The 22,597-nt window shown below is 54.1% G+C and overlaps 1 protein-coding gene across 1 annotated transcript in view; it reads right to left on the bottom strand.

The window, feature by feature from the left end:
• Nucleotides 1-19,968, bottom strand: part of CADPS (calcium dependent secretion activator) — a 203,395-nt gene extending 183,427 nt beyond the window's left edge. The window contains exon 1 of the mRNA XM_035546629.2: nucleotides 19,549-19,968. Coding sequence (XP_035402522.1) covers nucleotides 19,549-19,968 — 420 coding nt within the window. The remainder of the gene's footprint in view (nucleotides 1-19,548) is intronic.
• Between the last annotated feature and the right edge of the window lie 2,629 nt (nucleotides 19,969-22,597).

Genomic DNA, 22,597 nt, shown 5'->3' with positions numbered 1-22,597 from the left:
GCCCCTGCACAAGCACTGTCCTCGCCCACCGCGCAATATCTTTTACTACACACTTAACCCAGCTGCCTTTTTTTTACTGCCTTTTATTTTTTCCCTCTCTCTCCTCCTAGAAAGGAGCTAATCAGAGTGGAAAAGGCTCTCTGTGACTCACACGTATGACTTCTGCACTTCAGAGATTTTTATTTGTGTTATGCGGCTGCCACGCACACGCAGTATGTGGAATTACAGAGCCCACAACCCAATCAAACCCCATTAACAGCGCCAGGTAGTTAAATCACGCTGTGATAAGCAAGGAAAATGACTTCGTGTAGGCATGGCAAATTCTCCCTCGTACCTCGGTCAGAGTGGCATCTAGTACCAATTATCGGGTTGGCGCAAACTCCCCATTAGTAAGGGTAATGGTTTAACTTCACACTTGGAGCGCGTAGCTGGGGATGCATTAAGTCATTTGCACAGCGTTACTCAGCTGTCAGGAGGGGGGAATACAAGCTGAACACAGCCAAACGCAGCTGTACTGTGTCGTAAGGGGGAAAAAACTAAAAAGCAGAAGCATCAGATAGACGGGTAGACAGGGGAGCAGGCAGAGGGGCCACTGCCTGCCCTGGGGCAGGGAAGGGGCTCTGGGATGGGGAGCGGGAGCAGCACGAGAAATGTGGGCACTGGGAAGGGCCGGGGACCTGTAGAAGACGGGGGAGCCTGAGAACACCCCCAGAAGTCCTCCAAGAACAGGGAAATCTGCTGCAAAGAAGAGAATAATGTATTCCCCGTGTCCACAACAGGAAACTAAAGATGTCCATTAGAGCGAAGAAGCCAGGAGTGACCTGGGTGCCCCCCAGTCCTGTGCTGAGGATGATGATCAGGCAGCTGCTGCTCCCTCCAGCCCTACTTTAGTAGGGCTCCTACTCTGGACCCCAGGCCAGCCACATCAGGGCAGCTCAGGCCACGCTCTCGGCTTCAAAACTGCTTTCTTCTCCAGGTGTCTGAGCAGAGCTCCTGCTCCAAGCGAGCTGACAACTTCACTGGCTTGCAAGGGGCTGCCCTGCCAGCACGCTCCTTGGGCAGGCAAGAAGCCAGTGCCACGGTGAGCTCGTGCTGCAGATGTTCCTGCTTTTAAAAAGCCCAGCACATGGAAAAACGCTGTCCAATACTGAATTATTTTGCATTCCCGGTCCTGTGACATATTGCGAACTGCCCAGCAAACCCCTAGCCCGGTGACGATGTCGTGACATTGCCTGACATCGTGAGGTCAGCCGCGGCGTGCAGCCAGCACCACTTCTCCTGCCGAGGCCACGCTGCAGCCGGGCGCTGCGCTGCAGCAGTCCCCGCGAGAGGCACAGACTGTATTTATTCTGGTACATTTCAGTGGGAAGCTTTAATCTGCGTAATCGCCTCAGAGGAGATTTCGTTCAGCGAGGGGAAAGCAATTACCATTTCATCTGCAACCGGTTGCCTTCCCGGGGTCTCCACCCGTCAGAGCTGGAGGGTCCGGGCAGCCCCCGTGCACCTGCCTGGACATTTCTGCGAGACGGGTTCGTGCCTCTGCCAAATGCATCTGCAGATGCTCGAGGTTTTCCAGCCGCTGTTCAAAGACAATTCTCTCCTCCCAGCTGTTTTTGCTTTTATCTGACAGTCTGCATCCCGCATGAAGAAAGCGGCTGGATATAATCCTAGATTAAAGGGATTGTAACGCAGAATTAAATACAAGCCATACCCTTGATAGAGCCTGCTGGCGTCATTCACCGGGTGCAGAGCTCGGCCGGCTGGGAGGCGTGCAGATGGTGGCATTTTGGGTACTCCCTGCAGCTGCCGATTTTCCTAGACAGGCATTTATGTCTCCCCACATAGGTGAAGGAAAAAAAAAAAAAAAAAAATCAATCCTTCGTGTTTTCATGTGATGCTGCATTATAATCCCACGGGGATTTCATTCTGAAAACTGGAAATTAAAATCCTGGTAGCTCCAAACCCTCAGCAGTGCCAGCCCCGCTGGAGCTCTGCACCTCGGTGCAAGGAGGGTCCCCAGCCCCAGGCAGCACTGCAGAAAGGTGCCTGTGCCTTGCACCAGCCAAGCAAAGAGTCCTGAGGACAAAACACATTGTCTGCCGCAGCAAGGACCACAGGAGCCGAGCGATGGCAAAAGCCCACCAGGAAATCTTTGTGACTTGATCTTACCTCAGGAAAGCCACAATATTCTTCTAGGCACGGCTGCGTATCTTCAAAAAATAAAAAGCACTTTAATCTTCTGCTCTTTCCAGCCTGGCAGCCAAAGCAGCTTGACTTGATAAAGAAACTTGAGAGCTATGAAAACTACTTATTAAAGGAGGAAATTTCCAACTGTCTCTCTCTCGTAAATTGTGGCAGCCAAAAAATCCAACCCTAAAATAAAGATGTGCCTGAAGGTAGCAATTTTACAATCAGCAACATAATGATTTATATCACTGCTGTCATCTTTGTTGGGGAAAAGTAAGCCAGGTATTGTGATCATTAGCTTTTTGATACAGATGATCATTTTAAATGAGGAAAAACACATGCATTTTAATAAGGAGCTGAAGGAAATAGCCCCAAAATACTGACAGCGGAATCCGCAGCTGGTGCCAAGATCGAGGAACACGGGGGATGGCTGTGATGCCAGCTCCTCGCCGCACGTCTCGCCAGCGGCGTACGCACAGTGCGGGGGGAGCCCAGCCCCACGGCACGGATCCGCACTGCCCCACACGAGTCTTTGTGGCGGTGCTGAGGCTGCCCTCCCTCTTTTTTTTCCCCCCCAAAAAATCCCAGAGGCAAAACCCAGCCTTGCCGATGTCGGATCCGCCGGCTCCTGCCTGCTTCTTGGTGGAGACACATGCGGGAGCACGAGATGGGAGGCTGCTGCTGCTGTCAAAGGATTAAAAATCAGCGGAACTTGACCTTTAATGCTAAAATTTAAAGCAATGACCTGGCTTCTCATGCTTCCATTCCCTAAAGTAACCATAATCAGATTTGCGGCTGAGACCAGAAAACTGTTTCCAGCGACCAATTTACATGCAGCCTTCAACGAGGCTGGGTGACACGACGGAAAGGACACGAGCGCAGGCTTCTCCGAGTCCCTGACCGAGCAGGTTTGAAGCTGGGATGCATTTTAAGGTCAGGGAACAGGATCTTCTGCAGGTGACAGCAGCAGTACATCACCCTGCTGAACGCTCACAGAGAGAAATAGCACAGGAGTCAGCGAGGGCTCGGCTGGGATGGGAAGCCCTGGTACGAGAACTCCAACCAAACAGCACATCTCGGCTCGCTAAGCAGCCAGAAGCATCCAGCCCTCGAAACGGGTAATGTAATGAGGGTAGGGATCAAGTCTAAAAGGCTACGTCCCCCCTGTATTTTAACGGGATGAAGGGAGAGCTCAGACCACGCCGGAGTACGTGGTTTGTAAATCCTGGGAGATGCAAAGACCCCTCCTACAGAGAAAAGCCGCGCTGCCTCCCAGCGCATGGCTTGCACTGATGGCCATGAAAGAAACACTCTGCTTCTTTCCTTGCAGGTCTGCAACGCCTGCCGAGAGGACGAAGCCTGGACGCACAAGGACGTGTACCACCCATGTCTCCTTTCTGAGGCTTCTGCGGGAAGCTGGGGGTGAGCAAAGCGGAGTCAGGGCTAGAGCACCCCAGCGGCAGCGCCTTCCCCAGCTGGGTACCGACACCTTCCCTGCTTTAATGTGTCAACAACAGCGCTCCCCAGATCTCAGGTATTCACCCGGGAGCCCATCCTGCTCTGCGCAGGGCTGCTAATGACCAAAGCTAGCAGCAAAACCTCCAGCGAGGCAACGAGAGCCACAACACAGCCCCAAAACATTCGTCACGACCAACGCTCCGTGTAACCTCCACCTGAGCACACTCGGGGCGTGTTTTAATTTACCTTTAATTATAAACAAATGTGGTTTTATCTGGCGTTTATTCCAGAACAACAAACCGAGGCAAAATTATAAATCCCCCCACAAAGGGGCATCACCAGCGGACACCCGCCTTGCGAGCAACCACTGCGGCTGGCTCAAGCAAGCAGAGAGACCTCTGAATGCCAGGGGCTGACTCTTTTCACGCATCAAAAGGGGACTTTCCTTTCGTGATATCCTTACGTGCTGCTGTGTGAACTGCCGGGAGATGCCCACATACATCACCTTCGTTTACGCAGTCTTTTGTGCAATGTATTTATTAAACCAGAGGTTGGAAAGAAGGAAAAGGAAAGAGCTGTGCTGGAGAGGCGCAGGAGCAGCCCCCAGAAGCAGGGCAGAGCACTCACGGCTCTCCAGAAGATGACCCGAAGTGCCCGCTCTAACAGGAGATCGCTTTCTCCTGCTCACACCGGACAGAAGGGCAAACGCTATCATTAAAGCCCACATCGCATCTCCAAAGTCCTCGGAGGGAAGGGAAAGTGGTCCTTCATATTTCTATAAAACAATTAGTATTGACAGAACGGACTGTAATCCCGCACTCAGCCCAGCAGAGTAATTAACTATCGCTGCTGCTTGCTCGCTGGATGCAGATAGGAGGCAGGGAGGAGGCAATTAGAGCGCGAGGAGGCAGGCCAGACGCACGGATCTGCTCTAACCGGATACTGACCCGCGAGCTCTCCGTGCAGGTGTCTGACGCAGCGCCAGCGCCGAGCCCCGGGGAGAAGAGAAGGGAGAAGGGCAGCGGCCGCCCGCGGTCCCAGCATCGCCTCCCCGGCACGCAGGGGAGGCACGGCCCTGTCCCCGTCCCCAGCAGGGACGGCCGCAGCGCAGCACGTTCCCCGTACGGGTTGTGCCCGGCCTCTGCCACCTGCCTCGGTCCCTGGGCCTTAGGTAAGAGGATGGCTGGAAGCCAAGCAGAGCCACCAAGAGCATCGGCGGTGGAAAAATACCCCACACAAGCCGTGTAAGGTAGCGTCTGGGAAGCTGTCTGCACCATACCATACACCATCAAACACTTCTTCACTGAAGCTCAAAGCAACCGGTTTCAGCACCCTTCGAATTCGCCCATCTCCAAACCACCCTGGCGAGAGACGCTTCGGAGCTAGGCACCCAGGGCTCCCTGCACGCAGCCTCACGACGCTTGGCTTTAAATAGCCTTCGAGGGAAAAGATCTCCGTCTCAGTTCGGGGTCCAGAAAATAAGGACACGAAGTGCCAAAACGTTCAGCATTTCTTCCCCCGATACATACAGGTACTGCGAATCCATCTCTAAAAGGCTTAGGGAAACCCACCTAGCAAATGGGCATTTCAACACAAACTTGGTAACAGCCCTCTAAGCCTGTTCCTCCAAGGAGGCATTAATAAGATCACTGGTGCTCTCTAAGAAAGGAGGGCAGACAATTATGGTGCTGTTTTCAGCGTGGACTGAAGAACGCTTCCTTTCCCGACTGGCTTCTCTCCAAGATAAAAGCCAAACCCCCAAACCCACAAGGACAACGTGGCACAAGGGCTCTCCGGAGAGGAGAGCCCAGCGCTGATGCTGAGCCCATGGGCAGCCTCGGCAGAAGCTCAGGGCCCTTTCCCAAACCAAACCAGAGGGCCTCGCTCACCAGCATCGTGCCCTGAGTGATGGGTTTACTGCCAGGCCAAGACCACAGCAGCCTCCCCTTCCCAACCCACGTCCTTCCACACCAGCATCATGGCACAGGAGCACTGGGGACAAGACACCGCTCCCCAATGCCTTCCCCATCCATGGGATGTGCCGGTCCCTCACCATCCCCATCTCCGCAAACAGGCAAAGCAGAGTGAGTAGGGCTCATCCCTCAACACTCCCACCTCTCCGTGGCTCCCCCAGTTCCCTTCTCCCCATTCCTGCTCTACCCGCAGGCACCTCACCATTTTTCAGCCCGTGCCCCCCCGCAGGGCAGCCCTCGGCTCAGGAAAACCAGCCCGTGCGAAGCTGCTGCGTTCAGACCCACGTGTGTGCTGCCGGTGCGCAGCTCACGGGCTGCGCTGGCGAAGCCGACAGCCTACAAGAAACAAAGCTCTTTCCTGCTGTGAAGTTTCAAAACAATCCGGCAGGCTTTCTGCCTGCCCTGGATGATGCGAGGAAAGAGCCGGCGCTACGCGGGCTGCGAGGGATGAATGAGCACGGCTCCACGCAGCGCCCGTGGCAGGAAACCATATCCTGCAGGGAGGCCAGGACCGTCTCCTTCGAGATATCCCTGTGGGGAGGGCAAAGGGAGAAACTCGCCTCGCGAGGCTTTCGCAAGGACGCAGCGCTCACCTGGATGTGCCAGTGCACTGTGGTGGCAAAGGGCAGCAAAGGAAGCCGGAAGACATCAGGCAACGCTTGGCCAGAACGAGCACCAGAATGACTAAGGCGTTCTCTCTGGCCAGCCCGAACTCTTACAGCACGGTTGATGGTTATTCGGGAAGCAGGCTGGGTGAGGCAAGGTGACAGAAGTTACCGTGAAGGGGAGCTGTGAGGTGAGGGAAGCAGGACAGCTGCAGGTCTGCTGGGGGCCGGCAGCTCAGCCACGAGACTGCCCAGAAATTGAGGCTCCACAGACCTCTCCTCCAGGGTCCTGTAAGACACAGACCCGCGCGTTCACAGCACGGGCTTCACGACCGTTTCTGCCTTGCTTCCCTCTCTCTGAGGACTTCTGACCCCAAGGACTTCTTACCTGGAGGCACCCCAAGCCCTCCACAAGCATTTTCCTCCTTTCTGCTGCATGCGCGCTGCTACCCCGGAGAGCGTCAGCAGAGCTGGGGGTGAAAGGCCGTGTGCGTTGTTCCTTCACGTGGACAGCCCATCCAAATGGTATAAATCTGACCAGGTCTGCACAGGAATTTAACACCAACAAACTGAGGAAGGTGAAACAGCCTCCAAGGAGCAGTGAGAGTGAACGTGGTCGTACCACACCGCTCAACCCACAGGGCAGGAGCACCCCAGCCCCTAGGCAGAAGCAGCGCCTGCTTTCACAGCGCCATCAGCCGCAGCAGTGGGCAACAGCCAACACACGGCTCCTGCCAAAACAAAGGTGCTGGCTTCACCTCAGGACCTATTCCTTCGCTGGTATTGCTTGGCACTGCTCTACCAGCATCGATGCATAACGAGACAGACGAGGGCGATGGCAGGCGAGCCCGAGCTGCCGGCACCAAAGCAGAGCTATGAGGCACCGCGGTCCTGCCGCAGCGGCTGCTCAGGTCACGCCTGGGTAACACGTCGGCTCTGAAGGGGAAGGCAAAGGAAGGCAGCAGGACACAGAATAAAGCCTGGCAGCTGCGATTCTGGTGCAGCAGGGGCAGGATTGCCGCCGGGCTGGGAGCATTCAGGCGCTCAGCTCCGTGCGGCTTTACTCCCGCACCCGGCTCCTCACCACGCTCCTCGCCCAGGCGATGCTCACAAGTGCAAAGACTGTGCCACGGCTCTGGAATACTTCCCCCATGCAGACAAGGAACTACTCCCGTCACAGAAAGCCTGATTTCGGTGTGTGTGTGTGCATGAATGCACAAGGTAAGGACTATAAATAGAAGTATCCTATTTTCATGCATCCAGTCAGCAGGTACAGAACCGGCGTAAACAGTGATTCAGCAGCAGCCCGCGTGATGCACAAGGTTGGCCCTCGCTCTGCCTCCCTGCCTGCAGCCCTTCCCTCCCCAGCTTGCTCCTGCACTTCAGCAGCTGCGATGCCAGCCCCACGGTGACACCCCGACCTCAGGGCAGGATGATACGGGGTGCTGAGCACCCTCCAGGGAACGCGGACATTTGCAGAGCGTCTCCACGTACAGCGGTTATCGCAGCGCTGAGTCCATACTCGACCCTAATTAAGTGTTCTGCTATGAAAACAGCTGCATAATTCACATTTTTGCTATTTTTTCTTTCAGCTTGTGAGCCTCGTATCTACAAATCTTAGTCATCCATGCTGGGGAAAAAAAAAGAGGCATGATGTATGATCACAGCGTATGCTCGCCATCCCTGGTGCAAAGCAGTGCTGCGACTCCACAAGCACCATTGACGAATTGCACAGGACGACACCAAGGACCCTTTTCAAGTCCTGTGAGATTTGCTACATAAACAGCTATGACCTTGTACGCATGGTTTCAACAAAGAAGAGTTGTTGTGTTTTGTTTTTTTACTGGTTCACACCCCCAACTTTTTCATTAATGAATGCTGAGCAGCAGACACATGAAACGGAGAAAGACCAAAGAGCAGAAATACCATCTTTCATTTACCTTACGTTTACTAAAACTGTAGCTTAGCTCCACGAGCAGAGGGTGAGGAAACATTTCACAGCCTTCCCACCACTTGAGCTCTTTCATTCAACCTTTCAAAGCCAAAGGGAAGAGCAGCTTCTGAAGCACAAACCCACTCCGCATGAGCGATTCCTCCCTGCAGCTCCCCACATCTCGGGACTGACGTTCTCCTTTCTTTTTCAGCGAGCTGTGCTCTGGCTCCGGGCTCTGCCTCCCGAGGGCACGAGGGGCAGTGGGAAAACCCTCAGTCCCACTGTTTAGTGATGCTCAGCCACCTGGGGAGCCGTCACTGCAGCTGCAAGTCTCCGAGTCTCTTGTGTTTGAGGGGTGAGAGCCCTCAGCACGAACAGGTTCTACACGGGGACAAGTGCTGCAAGCCTTTGAACACACGATAAAAACATCAGAAGGCTTTCCTGCACAACTTTGACTAGCCACCCCGCAACTCCTAGCAAGCTTAATTGACTGGGAATAATTAAAGCACCCAAAGGATTTCAGCTTAATCTCAGACCGGATTGAAGTCCCCTCTAGCCTCACCTTGACAGGCTCTGAAGTCTGAGTGATTTGCATTTTGACATCTAATTGCAACGTGCGTTGCTGTCTCACAGGCCCTGATCTTCTCAAAACCCCGGTCGTGCCTCCCTTCCCCAAGCAAGTATTTATTGCAAGTTTCACCTTGGATATAGGTCACAGCATTGCAATGCGAGTAATCGGAGCTGTGAAAAAGTAAATCAAAGGAGGTTCTGCCTAGGTAAAAAATAAAAAATAATCCAGAAGCCACATCTGTTCTCCTGAGCCAGAGCAAGGAAAGATTATGACCATTAGCGCGAGGGTTATGCAGCAAATGAAACAATTGGTTAAAGCAGAAAAAAATCACTTAGAGTGTCATCTTTCATCATTAAATTTTCATGGAAAAAACACTGCGATTTGCTTAGTCTGAACGTATACAAAATGTAAGGAGACCATCTGACATCACCGAGGCGTAACAGCACAAGACAAATGGAGATGATTTGCCACACTACTGGAGCAGCTGTAACTCCCTCCCAGACCCGCAGTAATAAAACCAAAGGACACAGAAATAGCAAGCCATCTGCTTCTGGCCGGCCACCGAGTCTCAGCTGATGGGCTCTTGCTCTCCTCCTGCTCACACGGGTTTAAAGCACCTTTCGGAGCAGGAGCCTCGCTTCGCAGCCTCCCGGCGATGCAAAAGCAGGCTGGGTGCTCCGGAGGCTGGCTGGGAGCAGGGAGGGGTGCGTGGGACAGCTCAGGACCCTTGGGTGTCACCCCCCAGGACACACACAGCACCCCCAAGTTGAGGGACCGGGGCACCAGGACCTGTCCTTCGCACCTCGCTGCCATCTCCCCTCCCGCTGCCTTTCATCTCAGCCACGGCTCGTGGAGCTGCGAGGTCTATCCGAAGCCCCACGTGTGTAAATTAAACATCGGCTTCTCTTATCAGCAAGTGCGTACAACTTGTCAGCATGAATTATGCAGGACTATTAACTGCCTTCGTAATAAGCAGCGGTGGAGGCTGCTGGGAGGACAGACACAGGACAGACAGACACAGGAGGGGCAGCCCACGGATGTTCGGTGCCTGAACCACAGCTCTGGGCCCAGTCCTAGTGCTCCCGGTGACCCACACACCCTGCACTAAACAATTAACACAGCCGCTCATAAGCCCCCACCACCTTCCAGCACTCGACACAGGAGAAAAACGTTTTCATCACCTTGTTATTGATGGCAGCCTGAGAAAGATCCAGAGAACTGTGCAGGCTTGTGAAGGAGCTGGCAGGGAGCAGAACCTGTCATCAAGCCCAAATGCAGGTCCCCAGCCAGCACCCAAGCTGCAGGGCTCCCTGTCTGTGATCCACAGGATCACAGGTGCTAGGACCGGACCCACCAGCCTGTTATCGCAAGGTTCACAGCTCCTCACACCCCAAGAAATAGAGGTAACCCTCTCGAAACCTTGCAGACACAGCTAAGTGGTACAGGGGCTGTTGGAGCCCGTGGTACAGCCAGCCCAGTGCGTTCCCAGTCGTGTCACCGCCTGTGCTGGTGTCCAACTGGTGCCAAACGCTGCCAGCCGGGCACCTCGGGGGTGCTGTGCAGGGGCTGCAGCGAGGGTCCTCATCCCTGCCGAGCCGGAGGGAGTTGCAGGCTGGTGACCCGAGCCCAGCCACCGAGCCTTCGCCGAGCTGGCATCGTGCTTAATAGATGTGCTGGACATAAAGTACCTGTAGGCTGCGAGAGCTTGCGATACAATCCCGTATGAAATATTAATCTCTCTAGTCAATATGAATGCTATTAGGATGGAGCGGCTGGGCTGAACGCAGCTAGGAAGCGTTTAGGAACAAAACGGGTGCCTACCGGGCAGGCACAGATTGGTATTAAGGCCGGTTTCACTTATTGTACATATCAGGGACTTGGAAGAGCAAACATCAAACACCGTGATCACATTTACTGATGATTCAGAGTTGTGTGGGCTCCTCGATACACAAGAGGAGGGCAATAAAGTCCCGGACAACTGTGAGCAAGCAAGCACCTCGGGGGATAATTAAATTAATTCAAGCTATGGAAATGCCACACAACAAGGCTGAAACATAAAGCAAATAACGTTGGAAAGGACTTTGCACTCGCAGACCACACGAGACAAAGCCAGGCCGCTGCCTGCTCCCCGTTACCCACGCGGCGTGCCCCGTGCTGCACAAGCACAAAGCCCACCCCGTCGCGGCCTTTTGGGGGGTGAACATTAGGGACGTCCCACAGCAGCCAGGGGAGGCTGGCAAGGGTTTTTGCTGTGCACGGGGCCCCTTCCAGGAGACAGCCCCGATGGCGTGCCGGAGAGAGGCCGGGAGCACGGAGCATCTGGAGCGGCAGCACGAGAAAGGACACGGGGGAACACGGGGGAAGTGGCAGAGCTGCACGAGGCCCCGAAGGCAAGGAGAAGATGCTAAATGTGATGAGGTTGAGGAAGGGAGCCAAAGGAGGAATAAATAGAGCTAATGAGAAAACAAGGCACGAGCATGCAGGAACCTTTAACACACTGCTCCACAGCAATAAAAAGGCAATTAGAGTTCCGAGAAGCAGGGAGGGTAATTGCACGCACTAAAAATAGGTGGTGGGAAGACTGTCCCACTCAGCAGGGTCTGATTCACATTTGGGGTGACTTCTGCACAGACAGGAATATTCTGGTGCGAGACACTCTGAGAGAAGAGAGTTTACAGGGAAATGTGATTACAGAAGGAATTTCTATCACACCTCTCTGTGTGAAACAAGCACCGAGCGCGAGCTTTGCAGCGGGGGCTCTGGAGGTCTGAGCTTGAGGAACTCCGAAGGAAAGTTCAGCAGCAGAGATGCAAAACAGCCTTAGAAAAGACCATCCATTTTATGCCAGCCAGCAACCTGCAAGCCTCCAGAGTCCGGGCAGCAGCTGCCACTGATGCACGGAGAGAGAAATGTCCTGAGCACGCTGCCCTCCAGCGCCCAAGGAGAGCTGGGCTGGAGCAAAAGCACCGATGCGCCCAGCCTGCCCACATGCGGTGTGGGGTGCTGGGGACACCCCGTGCTGGGGAAGAGGGAGCACCCCACGAGAGCCCCACTGAGGGCAGCAGCAGCCTCCTTGCAGCATTGTGACCAACACCTCTAAGAGCAGAAGGCAGCACTGAAGGCCAGGGAACCTGCCAACGCACAGACACAGTGCCGGGAAGAACCCTGGCCAACGTAAACCATGAGTACACGATCGATCTGGGTGTTTGTAGGACAGCAGTTCAGCCTCGGAGAGGGGAGAGGTGTGTGATCCTCTCCTTTTCTCTCTGGAGACTGCTGGAGGCCAGAAAAGGACAATTCAGGAGCGCAAAGCACAGCTGTGACCCCAGGTGACTTGACAGCCCCTCTAACATCGGAGCCCCACTCCATCCCAGGCCACCTCCACCGCTCCCAGACCTGAGCACCCAGGGCTGAAGCCTGCCCCGTGGCGTGGAGGGGGGAGGCAGGCTGCCACATCCCAGCCCTCCCCAGCTCCCCTCTCCTTCCCGCAGAGCTCAGGCATCGATTCCCACCCGAGAGCCTCATGAACACGAAGTCTCCGCAGCCCTAACTCCGGCTAGGTCTTGGCTGAGCACCAAAACGAGCCCTTGCGGCTCCGACAGCCGCACGTCCCCAGATAACAGCAGCAGATGGCCCCTGCCCGGGGGTCTTGCTGGCAAAGGGTGGGTGGGCTGCGGTGCCTTTTGTGCCACGGAGCACGCGCCGCTGGCGGGTCACGCAGCCCGACCCGTGGCTGGAGCAGCGCTCGCCGTGTCCTTCCTTCATCCTTGCATCGTCACCGTGCAGGTAGCGAGGCAGCTGGCTCCTGCTGCGTCACCCCATTAGCTTCCTTCCGAGGCAGTGATGAGTCTGTAATCTCTGATTACAAGGGTGGGAGCAGTCAGCTAGGATGGAAGGTAAAGCTCGAGGTCTAGACAATAAACGCGAGCTCCACGCTTGCAATACGCAAACCATTTGTGCCCTCTCGCTGTACCAGGAAAGGACATTTAGCATCTTAGAGAAATTTCTCTTCTGGTCCGTTTTCACCGCGTGTGACGCCCATGTCACCTCCCAGCGCCTAAACCCTCTGGTACCCAGCTGCGAGAGCAGCAAACCCTCCTTGCCTGCTCACCTCTCCATAGCACAGGGGCAACCAAAATGTCTTTGGCCTCCCTGGGAGGGGAGCTTGCTTCCAAGCAAAGCTGCGGGCTGGCTGGACATGAGATGGGGGCAGAAGGAACAGCGAGGACACTTGCAGAAAATCTCATTCAGTGCACGCAGAGCGTTGCATCTCACACTAGCGAGCACCAGCTAATATTCCCTCTGACCCGTGCTCTCCAGTGCCAGACTAGCATCACCTGGGCTTGCACAATGGAAAATTCCCTGGGGAAGGGAGATTCCTACAGGAGCCAGCACGCCTTATACACCTAGTTGATTGCAAACCAAATAAATATCTGCACTTACTACCAGCTTTCAGAATCTGCAGGCTCCCAGTGCCATCCTCTCCAGCCCAGTGTGCACCTGGGATCAAATTCTGAAGCTACAGCAGCCAAAACTAATGCAGTTCACAAGGCAACAGTACAGACAGCCAGAGACCGGGTATATTTCAATAAGCCATTTCTTAACTAATAGCTTTGCGGGCTGCTTCTTTACTGCCAAGAATTTAACCAAGTTCTGCCCCAAGATCCTCCCACAGGCAGAAGGAAAACAGCCCAGGACGGGCTTGCAGGGATGGGGTTGCTCTGCTCCACGCCTGTACAGGACCAGATCCAGGCCATACCCAGTGACAGGAGATGCCTGCCCTAAATCATCGAGTAAATCCCACATTAAAAGGGAGTGGAGGTGGAAACAGAGGTCTAACTACTGCAGACCGCAGTACCATAAGATAAACGCTGCAAAAAATGAAAAAGCAACGCCCTTTGGACTAGGCAACAATAATCCCCAAACACAACTGAATCCAGGTTTCATTCAGTTTCCCTACCAGACACCAACATCTGGGTGTGCCAGCCGAATTACACAGCTCAGGTGCAGTCTGTAATGATGGGTCACAACTGCCTGAGCTGATGCCCTCTTGCAGGGGTCCCTGTATTCGTCACACTCCTGAAGTCCAGGCTCTCACCCTTACTCTGAGACGAGCAGGTTTTGAACGATGATGCCTGAACGCTGCGCAGCTTCCCCCAAGCTGAATAAACATTTACATGACATTTTGACTCAGGTGTTTAAGTTCTAGAAAAGGTCTAACAGTTTATCAGCCTGAATCACAGGCAAATAATGCAAAATATTGTCACTAAAAGCACCTTCTCAAACAAGAAGTGCACACACATCAAGCCCACAGACTGCGCTTGCACCCAGTTTTAAGAATTATGTCCACCCAATCCAGACAAAAAGGCAGTCAAAGCAGCCTGAGCATCCCGTACCCACAAACAGCTGTATTGATTATTACACTATATTGATCAGACTTGGCATATTAATCACGTTTACATAATTAAGTGCGATGTTTACCCTGTACCCCCCCCAGACTAAAGCACTGGCAGGAGCTAGCAGGGGTTTGTGTACATTGCATGGACCAGCATTGCGATGGCTGGGTTCCTACTGCTAAACCGCACTGCAAAACAAATTAAATACTTCTTCAGCTAACGAAAAATTACACGGGGAAATGACTTGCTGACCGCTTCCCGCTTAGGTGAACTGCGAGCAAGTGACTCATAACTCATCAGGAGGAATTAGAAGTTGTGCACAAGGCAAAGTGCTTCGGGGAGAGCGTCTAGACTACGCAAAGCGAGGCCATAAATAATACTTCTTGCAAGCGACGGGCTTTAGCAGAGGTTGCATCTGCGTGATCTGATGAGTCTTCCCCACTGCTAGTTCATAACATCTCTGGCCTGAGAGGTGCCACCCACAATAACTGAATCATTGGTAGAGATCAGGAGCTGCAAAGTTTTACAACAGCTGAAGACCGAGCTTACAGCCTATTTAATTACCTGCTTCCCAATTCAATAAGCTGCAAGCATATAAATAGCCCAAGTATGACAAATATTTAATATCTGCTGGAATTAAATTAAGATAAGGCACTGGCAAAATAAATGATAAGTGTTTTAACCGAAAATAACCATTTTCTGTGGATTCCAGACAACTCACTGAACACGATGCTCATGTTCTGTCCTCCGTGCTGCATCTCGGATGTGCCGTACTTCCTTCCCCGGGGCAAAGCTCCCTGGGCAGCAGCAAAGGGCTTGTTCTCACCGCAGGGCCAGCACAGCTCTGCCCCAGGACCTGCCCTCACCGAGCCCAGCCACACACCCAGCTCTCACGGCTGGTGGCCGTGGCCACACTGAGCCAGCAGCTCAGGACAGCCCCAGCTGCTCTGCCAGGTTTCTGTGGGCACAGAGCTAATTGTGACCTCGCTGCATCGTGGTGAGCTCTCCTGCAGCTACCGAGCTACGCGTGGGGTCCAGCTCGCGCTTTAGACCCACTTCTCCTTCAGCAGCACTGGAGAGCAGCCAAGGAACAGAAGGAAAATGAGCCCATCGCCTGCTTTCCTCTCCTGGCCTGAGGAGCTGAGAAACACAAAGCCCCAAGGGCTTCTTGGGTCCAGGAAAGCAGAATTTGCCCATAAAATCACAGGTCCTCCAACAAGTCCCAAAGCCACCTGAGTCACAGTCAGTCCCAGAAGAACCCAGTTGTTTTAAGAGAGAACTCATGGAAATATAGTTTGAGAGTAGCAGCTCAGCCCTGGGTAGTGAAGAAACACGTGATTATTTGGAAGGCTGTGCTAGCTTTATTACATTTCTAACTGTTGTAGCACCTGCACGCATGCCAAAATGGCAGAAACGTTATATTTCAAGACCCATTGTAACTGATTTAACAGAGTTTCTGATCCCCCACACCTGCCCTGCATTAAGCATGGTGCTTCAATCAATCACCATTCAGCAAAGCACAGGCTTAAGCCCTTTGCTGAATTTGACCAAGGGTTTTGCTAATGCACCCGACGTCACCCCGCAGGCTTACACAAGGGCCCAAATCCCAAGCTGTTTCTCCCAGGACCGGCTCCAGCAACCCGCAGCGAAGCTGGATGTTCCCCTCCCGGTCACCCTGCTGGGACCCACTCCCTCCTTCCACGGGGCAGAAAGCGGTGCTGGAAAACCAGCGGTGACCACAGCTAGCGTGCTCTCCAGGTTTCATCACCTAGCCAGTCCTCCACACCACCCCCTTCCCAACACATATGCTCACAGGGATGCCGACAGCCTGGAGCCGATCTTTCAGGTGATGCCACCCGGAAGGCACGGACACCCACCCCTGTGGGGCACCTCACAGCCCTCCTGCCCCAGCAGCACCCAGCACAGCCCGTGCCTGCCCGGCAGCGGGGCTTTCACATGAAGAAAGAGATAAATATGTGGGAGGGGCGCTGGGTCTGCCTCGGTACAAAGAGAGGCGCGTTGCCCGGCCTGTCCGCGCCACCGGCACAGCTCTGCTCTCACAGGCTTCACACAGCTGGGCTCAAGCAGGGAGACATGCAGACCATGGTCTGTCATCTCAACTCTAGCTCATACTGGCCTGTTGGAAGTAGAGAGAAGACCAAAACCATCCCAGGCATGCAATTACCGAGCTAAGCACCGTCTGTGGTATTCGGCCACGTTGCTCTGAGCCCACAGAGCCAACCAGGCCCGCTTCCCTCATCATCTGCATCACAATGCCAGAGCCTCGGTGGCCACAGCCTCCAGGGCCCCGCACTCGATGGGGACCGTGCCCAGGTTCTCCAGCGCCTGGTAGGGCTGCCTGCCCGCTGCCAAACCCTCCCTGCTGGGGTACTTCTTTGCTGATCTCCCTGCTTTCACCCAGCCTCAGGGACTGGCATCTTGCAGACCACTGTGTGCCTGCCAAGTGTGCTCGGAATTCATAAGTGGCTTAAAAAAGAAATCCAGGAGGGAAGTAAGACAGCAGAGGCAGGTATCTAACAAGCCTTTTTCCTCAGGAAGCGAGGCGAGTGAGATGTAAATAAAAAAGCGTACAGGTAGACATCACAGATGTGCAGTTACTCAAGTGAAGCCTTACCACCCAAACACCACGGTAAATCTGTAGCAGAGGTGTAAGCTTGAACATGCTGATCTAAAGAACACTTTTTACTGCACTTCTGAAATTTCTGGCGTGTCAGGATCAGGAAAAATACCAGCTCTGAGCGGCAAGAGCTTGAATTGTTCTTGAAATTTGAAACAGAGTTTGACATGACTGTGCAGTGCTATTGTGCCCATGTGCAGCACCCCCAGCTAAGCTGTCCATTCACACATTTCCCCTCTCCTCTTCACTCTCACATATGTTAAAACTTATCAGATGGCACGCAATTATCTCTCTGCTGTGACCCTACACCGAGTGCACACCTCCCGTCATCCCAAGGCACTGATGAGTGCGGGGGAACAGCAGGCTGCCTGCTCCAGCCACCACGTATCACACAGCGCCTGCGGCACAACCCTGCGCCCTCGTCTCCATTGCTGAGGCAATCGCAGAGAATCAAACGAGGCTACAGAAGCGGACTTGGCAGGGTGTGCTCCTCAGGCCTCACATTCCTCCCATCAGGTTTATCACCTCCCTGTCAGGGGGAAACTGAGGCAAGAGCTCCCACCAGGGCACGACCAAAGCTCTGCTTTCTCACATGTTCTCTCTGAGAACCAAAATGCATTTGCTCCACCCTGATGAGTCTTGAAGCATCTGGTCTTTTCATCACCACAGAAAACGCACCAATACATGGAGTTCCCATAAAGATTATTAAATCCAGCAGAGCCTTGGTGACAACATCTCCGTGCCCATGAGGGAGCAAAACCCAGAGGCATCACACTTGGGTCTCCCACAAGCCAGGAAAGGAGGGGTGGTTTTTTCCCACAGTGATCCGAGAGGAAAGCAGTGGTCATGTGCAGTCCAACAACAAGCTCTGGCAGGGCTTTAATTGACTTTAATAGGAGCCTAGGCTGAGGAAAACGGGCAAGGATTTACTCCCAGGAACCTCTGTGACAACTGAGTATGGGAATACACAGATGAAGAAAACCCACAGTGAATTCACCTTTAAAAGGGTGAATTCAATTTGACACATTGTCAGGTTGAATTTAGCTTTCCAAATTCCATTTCACTGCTAACTTTGTGGGGAGACGCTAAGCCCCGAGAGACACCTATTTTAGCTATTTGTATAAACAAGCCAGGCATATTTCCCAACATTACTCATTTCACACAGAAGGGATTATTTTCTCCCCAGGTCCTGTGTAACTTCCCCATTCCCTCGAGTACTGCTGCCAGTTCATCGGCGTTCTCATTACTCCCCGTTTCTTTGTTTCACCTGCAGTTTGCTGCCTCCTTTTCTCGTCCCCCTCCCTCCCTGTTTTGTCACAGGGCAGTACCTGGATTTCACGGACCATAAATTGCCCTTCTTCCCAGCCACCCGTCTCCAGACCACGCAGATGCTGCCTGCGCCTTTGGAAAAACTCCCTCCTGTTCTGTTTGTTTGCTTGAATTCCTTCAAAACAAGGAATTATGTAAATTCCATTAGCTTTTCCTAACACGAAGAAGTTGGGGAGGGAACAAAAGCCAAGATGACTTTGAAAATCCACAGTCTGCTGAAAAGGTTTATAGGTGAACAATATAAAAAAAAAAAATAACTCTCCAAACCCTCAGTCATGAACTTCACTCACACAAAAGCAGACTGTTCAACCTTCCAGCAACAGCAGATTGTCCTACATTGCCTTTAAACTGCGCGCAGAATTGATGCACTTTCCTACCTCCGTATGTTGCAATGACTAATAATAGTCCCGGGGTGTAGCAGAACTGAGTGAACGCCGTTTGCAGCAGTACATCCAGGAGCCCTCCTGGCTTATAAAGGTCATTTGTGAACAAAGAATGGTACTAAGGCTAAAATCGCCATATGCGAAACTCAACTAAAACCAGGGGAAAACATCAGCCAGCCATCCCAGAGAGCTACGTCCCACCACGGAGCTACTCTGAGTGCCACAGGGAGCGAGTTGGCTGTGTTTGGCTGACGTGTGCCTGCGTCCCCGTGCTGGAGGGACTGGATTTCTGCTCCGGGCCACCAGCTCACGCCTTGGCGCAGGGCAGACGGCCCAGTGCCGGACCCAGCATCGCCGCAGCACCCCGGCGAGGTGCTGCTCCCCAGCCCGTGTCTGGAGCAGCTCGCTGCCGTGCCCTGGTGACGCATTTGGGAGGAAGAGTGAGGAGCGTGTCAGCCGCTTCACGGCAAAGCACCGCTGCCACGTTCTGCGGAGGAACTGGGGGAGCTCGCCACGCGCTAACATTTGGGAGAAGTTGGAAGGAGGCTCGGCAACTCCCTAAGCCAGCGCTGGCACTCCCGGCGAAGCGAACTTTGCAGCGAGCGTGAAGTTGCAAACTCCCTTAGCAGGAGGACAGAGTGCACGCCTGCTGCTTCCCAGCAACGCAACCCATCTCTCTCCTTCAGACGGCCAAAATCCCAAACTTCCCCAATGCCGACCTTGCATAACCAGGAGCGACGATGCCCCACGCCAGCACCGGCTCCGCCTGGGCGGCAGCACGGCGAGGAGCGAGGCCAACGGCAGGGCCGTGCACCGGGACAGGGCTGCTGCTGCTGCAACCCCTGCGGTGCGGGGCCAAGGTGCCCTGCGCCCAGGTTGCCCTTGGGGTGCCCGGCGAGCGGCCACCGGGCAGGAGGAGAGGCTGGGGAGCGGGCGGGCGAGTGTGCGAGCGAGAGGGCAGTTCGGGGAGATGGCAGGGGAGCAGGAGGGCAGGTTGGCGGGGTGCTGGAAGGGGATGGGGCAGCGGGGACAGGCACGGGGGCACCGGGGGAAGGTGCCGGGGTAGCGGCGGTACCTTCTGCTGCCGGCGGGCCATGTCGGTGGGCTGCTTGGCGTTGAAGGGGTAGGCGATGCAGCGCATGACGAAGACGTAGAGCTGCAGCTTCCTCTTCCTCTCCTCCTCCTCGCGCTGCAGCCGCTCCAGCTCGTCCTTCTCCTTCTCGCTGGCCACCGAGGGGCTGGGGCTGGCGGGCCGAGCCGCACCGCCAGCTCGCCCGCCCGGCTGCAGCCCACCGCTGCCGCTGCTTCCTCCTCCTCCACCTCCTCCTCCTCCTCCGCCGCCGCCGCCTCCGCCACCACCGCCGCCGGGGCCGGGGCCCTCTCCGGGGCGGCTGGGCGAGAGCCGGGCGGCAGCGGCGGGCGCCAGCGCCTCCTTGCCGCTCTCCTCCTCCACCAGCTCCTCCGACTCCTCCTCGCTGGAAGACGGGTCCAGCATCGCGGCGGCCGGGCTGGGCTCGGCCGGGGCTGAGCCGCTGCTGGGGCTGCCTGGGCTGGGCTGGGCTGGGCTCGGCTCGCTTCGGCTCCGCTCGGCTCTGCCCGGCTCCGCTCGCCGCCGCGCCCGCGCGCGCCCCCGCGCCGCCCCGCCCTCGCCCCGCCCCGCGCGGCCCCGCCCAACGCGCGCCCCCGGCCGGGCGCTGGCCGCGGTGCTGCACGGCGGGAAGCGGGCGCGCCCCCGGCCCCGCTGCGCATGCCCGCTGGGGGCCGCCGCCATGGCCGGCGCCTCAGGAGGGTTGCGAAGGCGGGGGGCGGGGGCCGTGTCCACACAGCGGTGTCCCTGAACACCTTCGGCGCCGCTGAAAGCCTGAATGTTGCTAATAAATATTTCACCTGAGTCACTAATGAGTGCGTGTGTAATGAGTCTGTGGGGACACCTAGACCAAGCAGTGTGTGTGTGGCGGCGATACGAGTTGCGGCTTCATGAGCTGCTCTGAGGGGCGATCAGGGAAGATGCCACGTGTTCGATGTGCTGATTTTTGGTGATGAATCGGTGAAGACGCCACATGTGTTCGATGTGCTGATTTTTGGGTGTTTCCAGATCGGATTGAGGCTTCGGTTGTGTGTACGTGGTGTATTTGCGGTGGGTGGGTGTCTGTTTGCAAGGTTTCTTTCTGCTTAATTAATAGTGCTGCTGTTGTAAACGTCAAAATACTGTCGCCTGTTCGGTGTGTTGACAAACTTTTTTTTTTTTTACTTTTTTTTTTCCATTTTTCGGAGGGGGCAAGCACCGATTCCTGGTGGTGGGGCACAAGGCAAGGTTTGGGTGCTGCCAAAGGTCACGTTTTGGGATTTTCACATCATCTGAGCTCCCGTGGCAACCTGATGACAAGCCTGGCACAACACAAGAGTCTGGAAAAACTTCTGCAGCTCTTTTAGGGCCCTGTGGTCCCGAAAGAGGCTGATAAGTTGATGCAGATGGAAAAATGGGAAAAAGTCACCAAGTTCCTACACGTCAAGTTGTCGCCGCGCTCCCTGTCAGTAATCCTCCTTCCCAAGGCTTCCCAAGGCCTCCCAGGGCTCTTCCCAAGGATTCAGAGCCTGGTGCCACCAGCCCAACGCCACAACTAACCCATCCCATCCACGTGGCACGTCACAAAGTTGTGCTGCCTACCCCTTGAGGTGGGGACAGGTCATACAGCACCTCCCGGTGCCATTTTGCCAGGCCCAAGGCTCTTACATGACTAACGCAACGATGGCTGCCACTGCGATGATGGGAACGTCTCAAGGATCTCCTCCTCAGCAAAGTTATCTGTCCCTCTCTCTCTCTCTTTTAAATTATGCTGGTTTTATATTATTCACCCAAAAACCTCATTGCCCTGAGTCCACTTGTGCCAGCTGTGAAGGCAGAAAAAATATAATTAATTACACCAGCGTCTGCAATGGTATTATCTATACATAATCCCCCAACAAGCCTTTGGGATTTTCTAGAAGGAAATGCTGTTTATTGTATTGGAGAATGGAGAAATTTCTTTCTGCGGGTGCTCTCTCTCCCAGAGATGTTTGAAAGCTACATCTCTATGTCCTCCCCGTCCCAGACATGACAGCAATAAGACTCTCTGAGATGATCAGAAGAAAATTGAGCCATTTTTTTATGAAAGGTTTTCTTTCAGCGGTGATTGCTCTGAACTGGTTCAGTGGTTGGAAGTGCTACAGATAACCCCGCAGAGGTGGATTCGCTGGGAAAAAATAATAAAAAAAAGCAGCTGGGGATGACAGAAGCAACTTTTGCTGGTAGGAACATCACAGACATTGCGTGTCTATCTATAGAGACAGATTGACTTCTCTGACAGATTGTCAGAAAAGATTTCTTAAATTAATTGATGCAAAATAGATACACACAATCACCCCCCCCCCCCCAAAAAAAAAAAAAAAAAAAAAAAGTGTTCTTCTTTAGGAGCTTTCAGAAATATATTTATCCTTCAGTGGGTGAGATTTTGCTCACTGGAGAATTTTGAAAAAATTGGATGTGCTTGATAGGGCCTGACTAGACGTTCAGGCAAGGATTAAGCGAGGTTCATCGGGAAGCGCTGCTGGTCCAGAGAAGCAGGGACACCTCCTCCTCAGAGCGAGACGCCTTCTCCCTCCTGATATCACACAGCCACCTTTTCCTGGTTATGTCTGAACACACAGCTACATCATCAGTGATTCTTCCTGAAAAAAGGAAAGAACAGTCAGAAACTCTCAGGCCTCTTGCTTTCTGTTTCCAAATGCACACTGTTATAAACACGAATGGCATGCAAACCCTAAATTTTTCATCGAAGAATATGGCCCAAAAGATGGCTGGGTGAGCCAGCCCAGCAGCCTCACAGCAGCACGACTGCCCTGCATGACGTGGGAAGGGAAGCAGCACGAGTGGAGCCGTGCAAATTGTGTGTGTGCAACTTCCAGGGGTAATATTTCATCGTGGGTAATTGTGTAATCACCTATAATGAGTGGGTAAATGTAGACAAATGGAAGCATTAGCTAAGTCATTTTTGATATTATATTGGTGTGCATTTCTGTTTGCCCGGGATAGTGTTTGGGTTAAAAGGATGCAGAACGCTGGGCAGTTCCTTTTCAAGGTGCAA

Source organism: Cygnus atratus, chromosome 10, assembly GCF_013377495.2.
Source record: "Cygnus atratus isolate AKBS03 ecotype Queensland, Australia chromosome 10, CAtr_DNAZoo_HiC_assembly, whole genome shotgun sequence".
In the NCBI taxonomy this organism is placed as follows: domain Eukaryota; kingdom Metazoa; phylum Chordata; class Aves; order Anseriformes; family Anatidae; genus Cygnus; species Cygnus atratus.
This window is presented reverse-complemented; position numbering and strand designations above follow the sequence as displayed.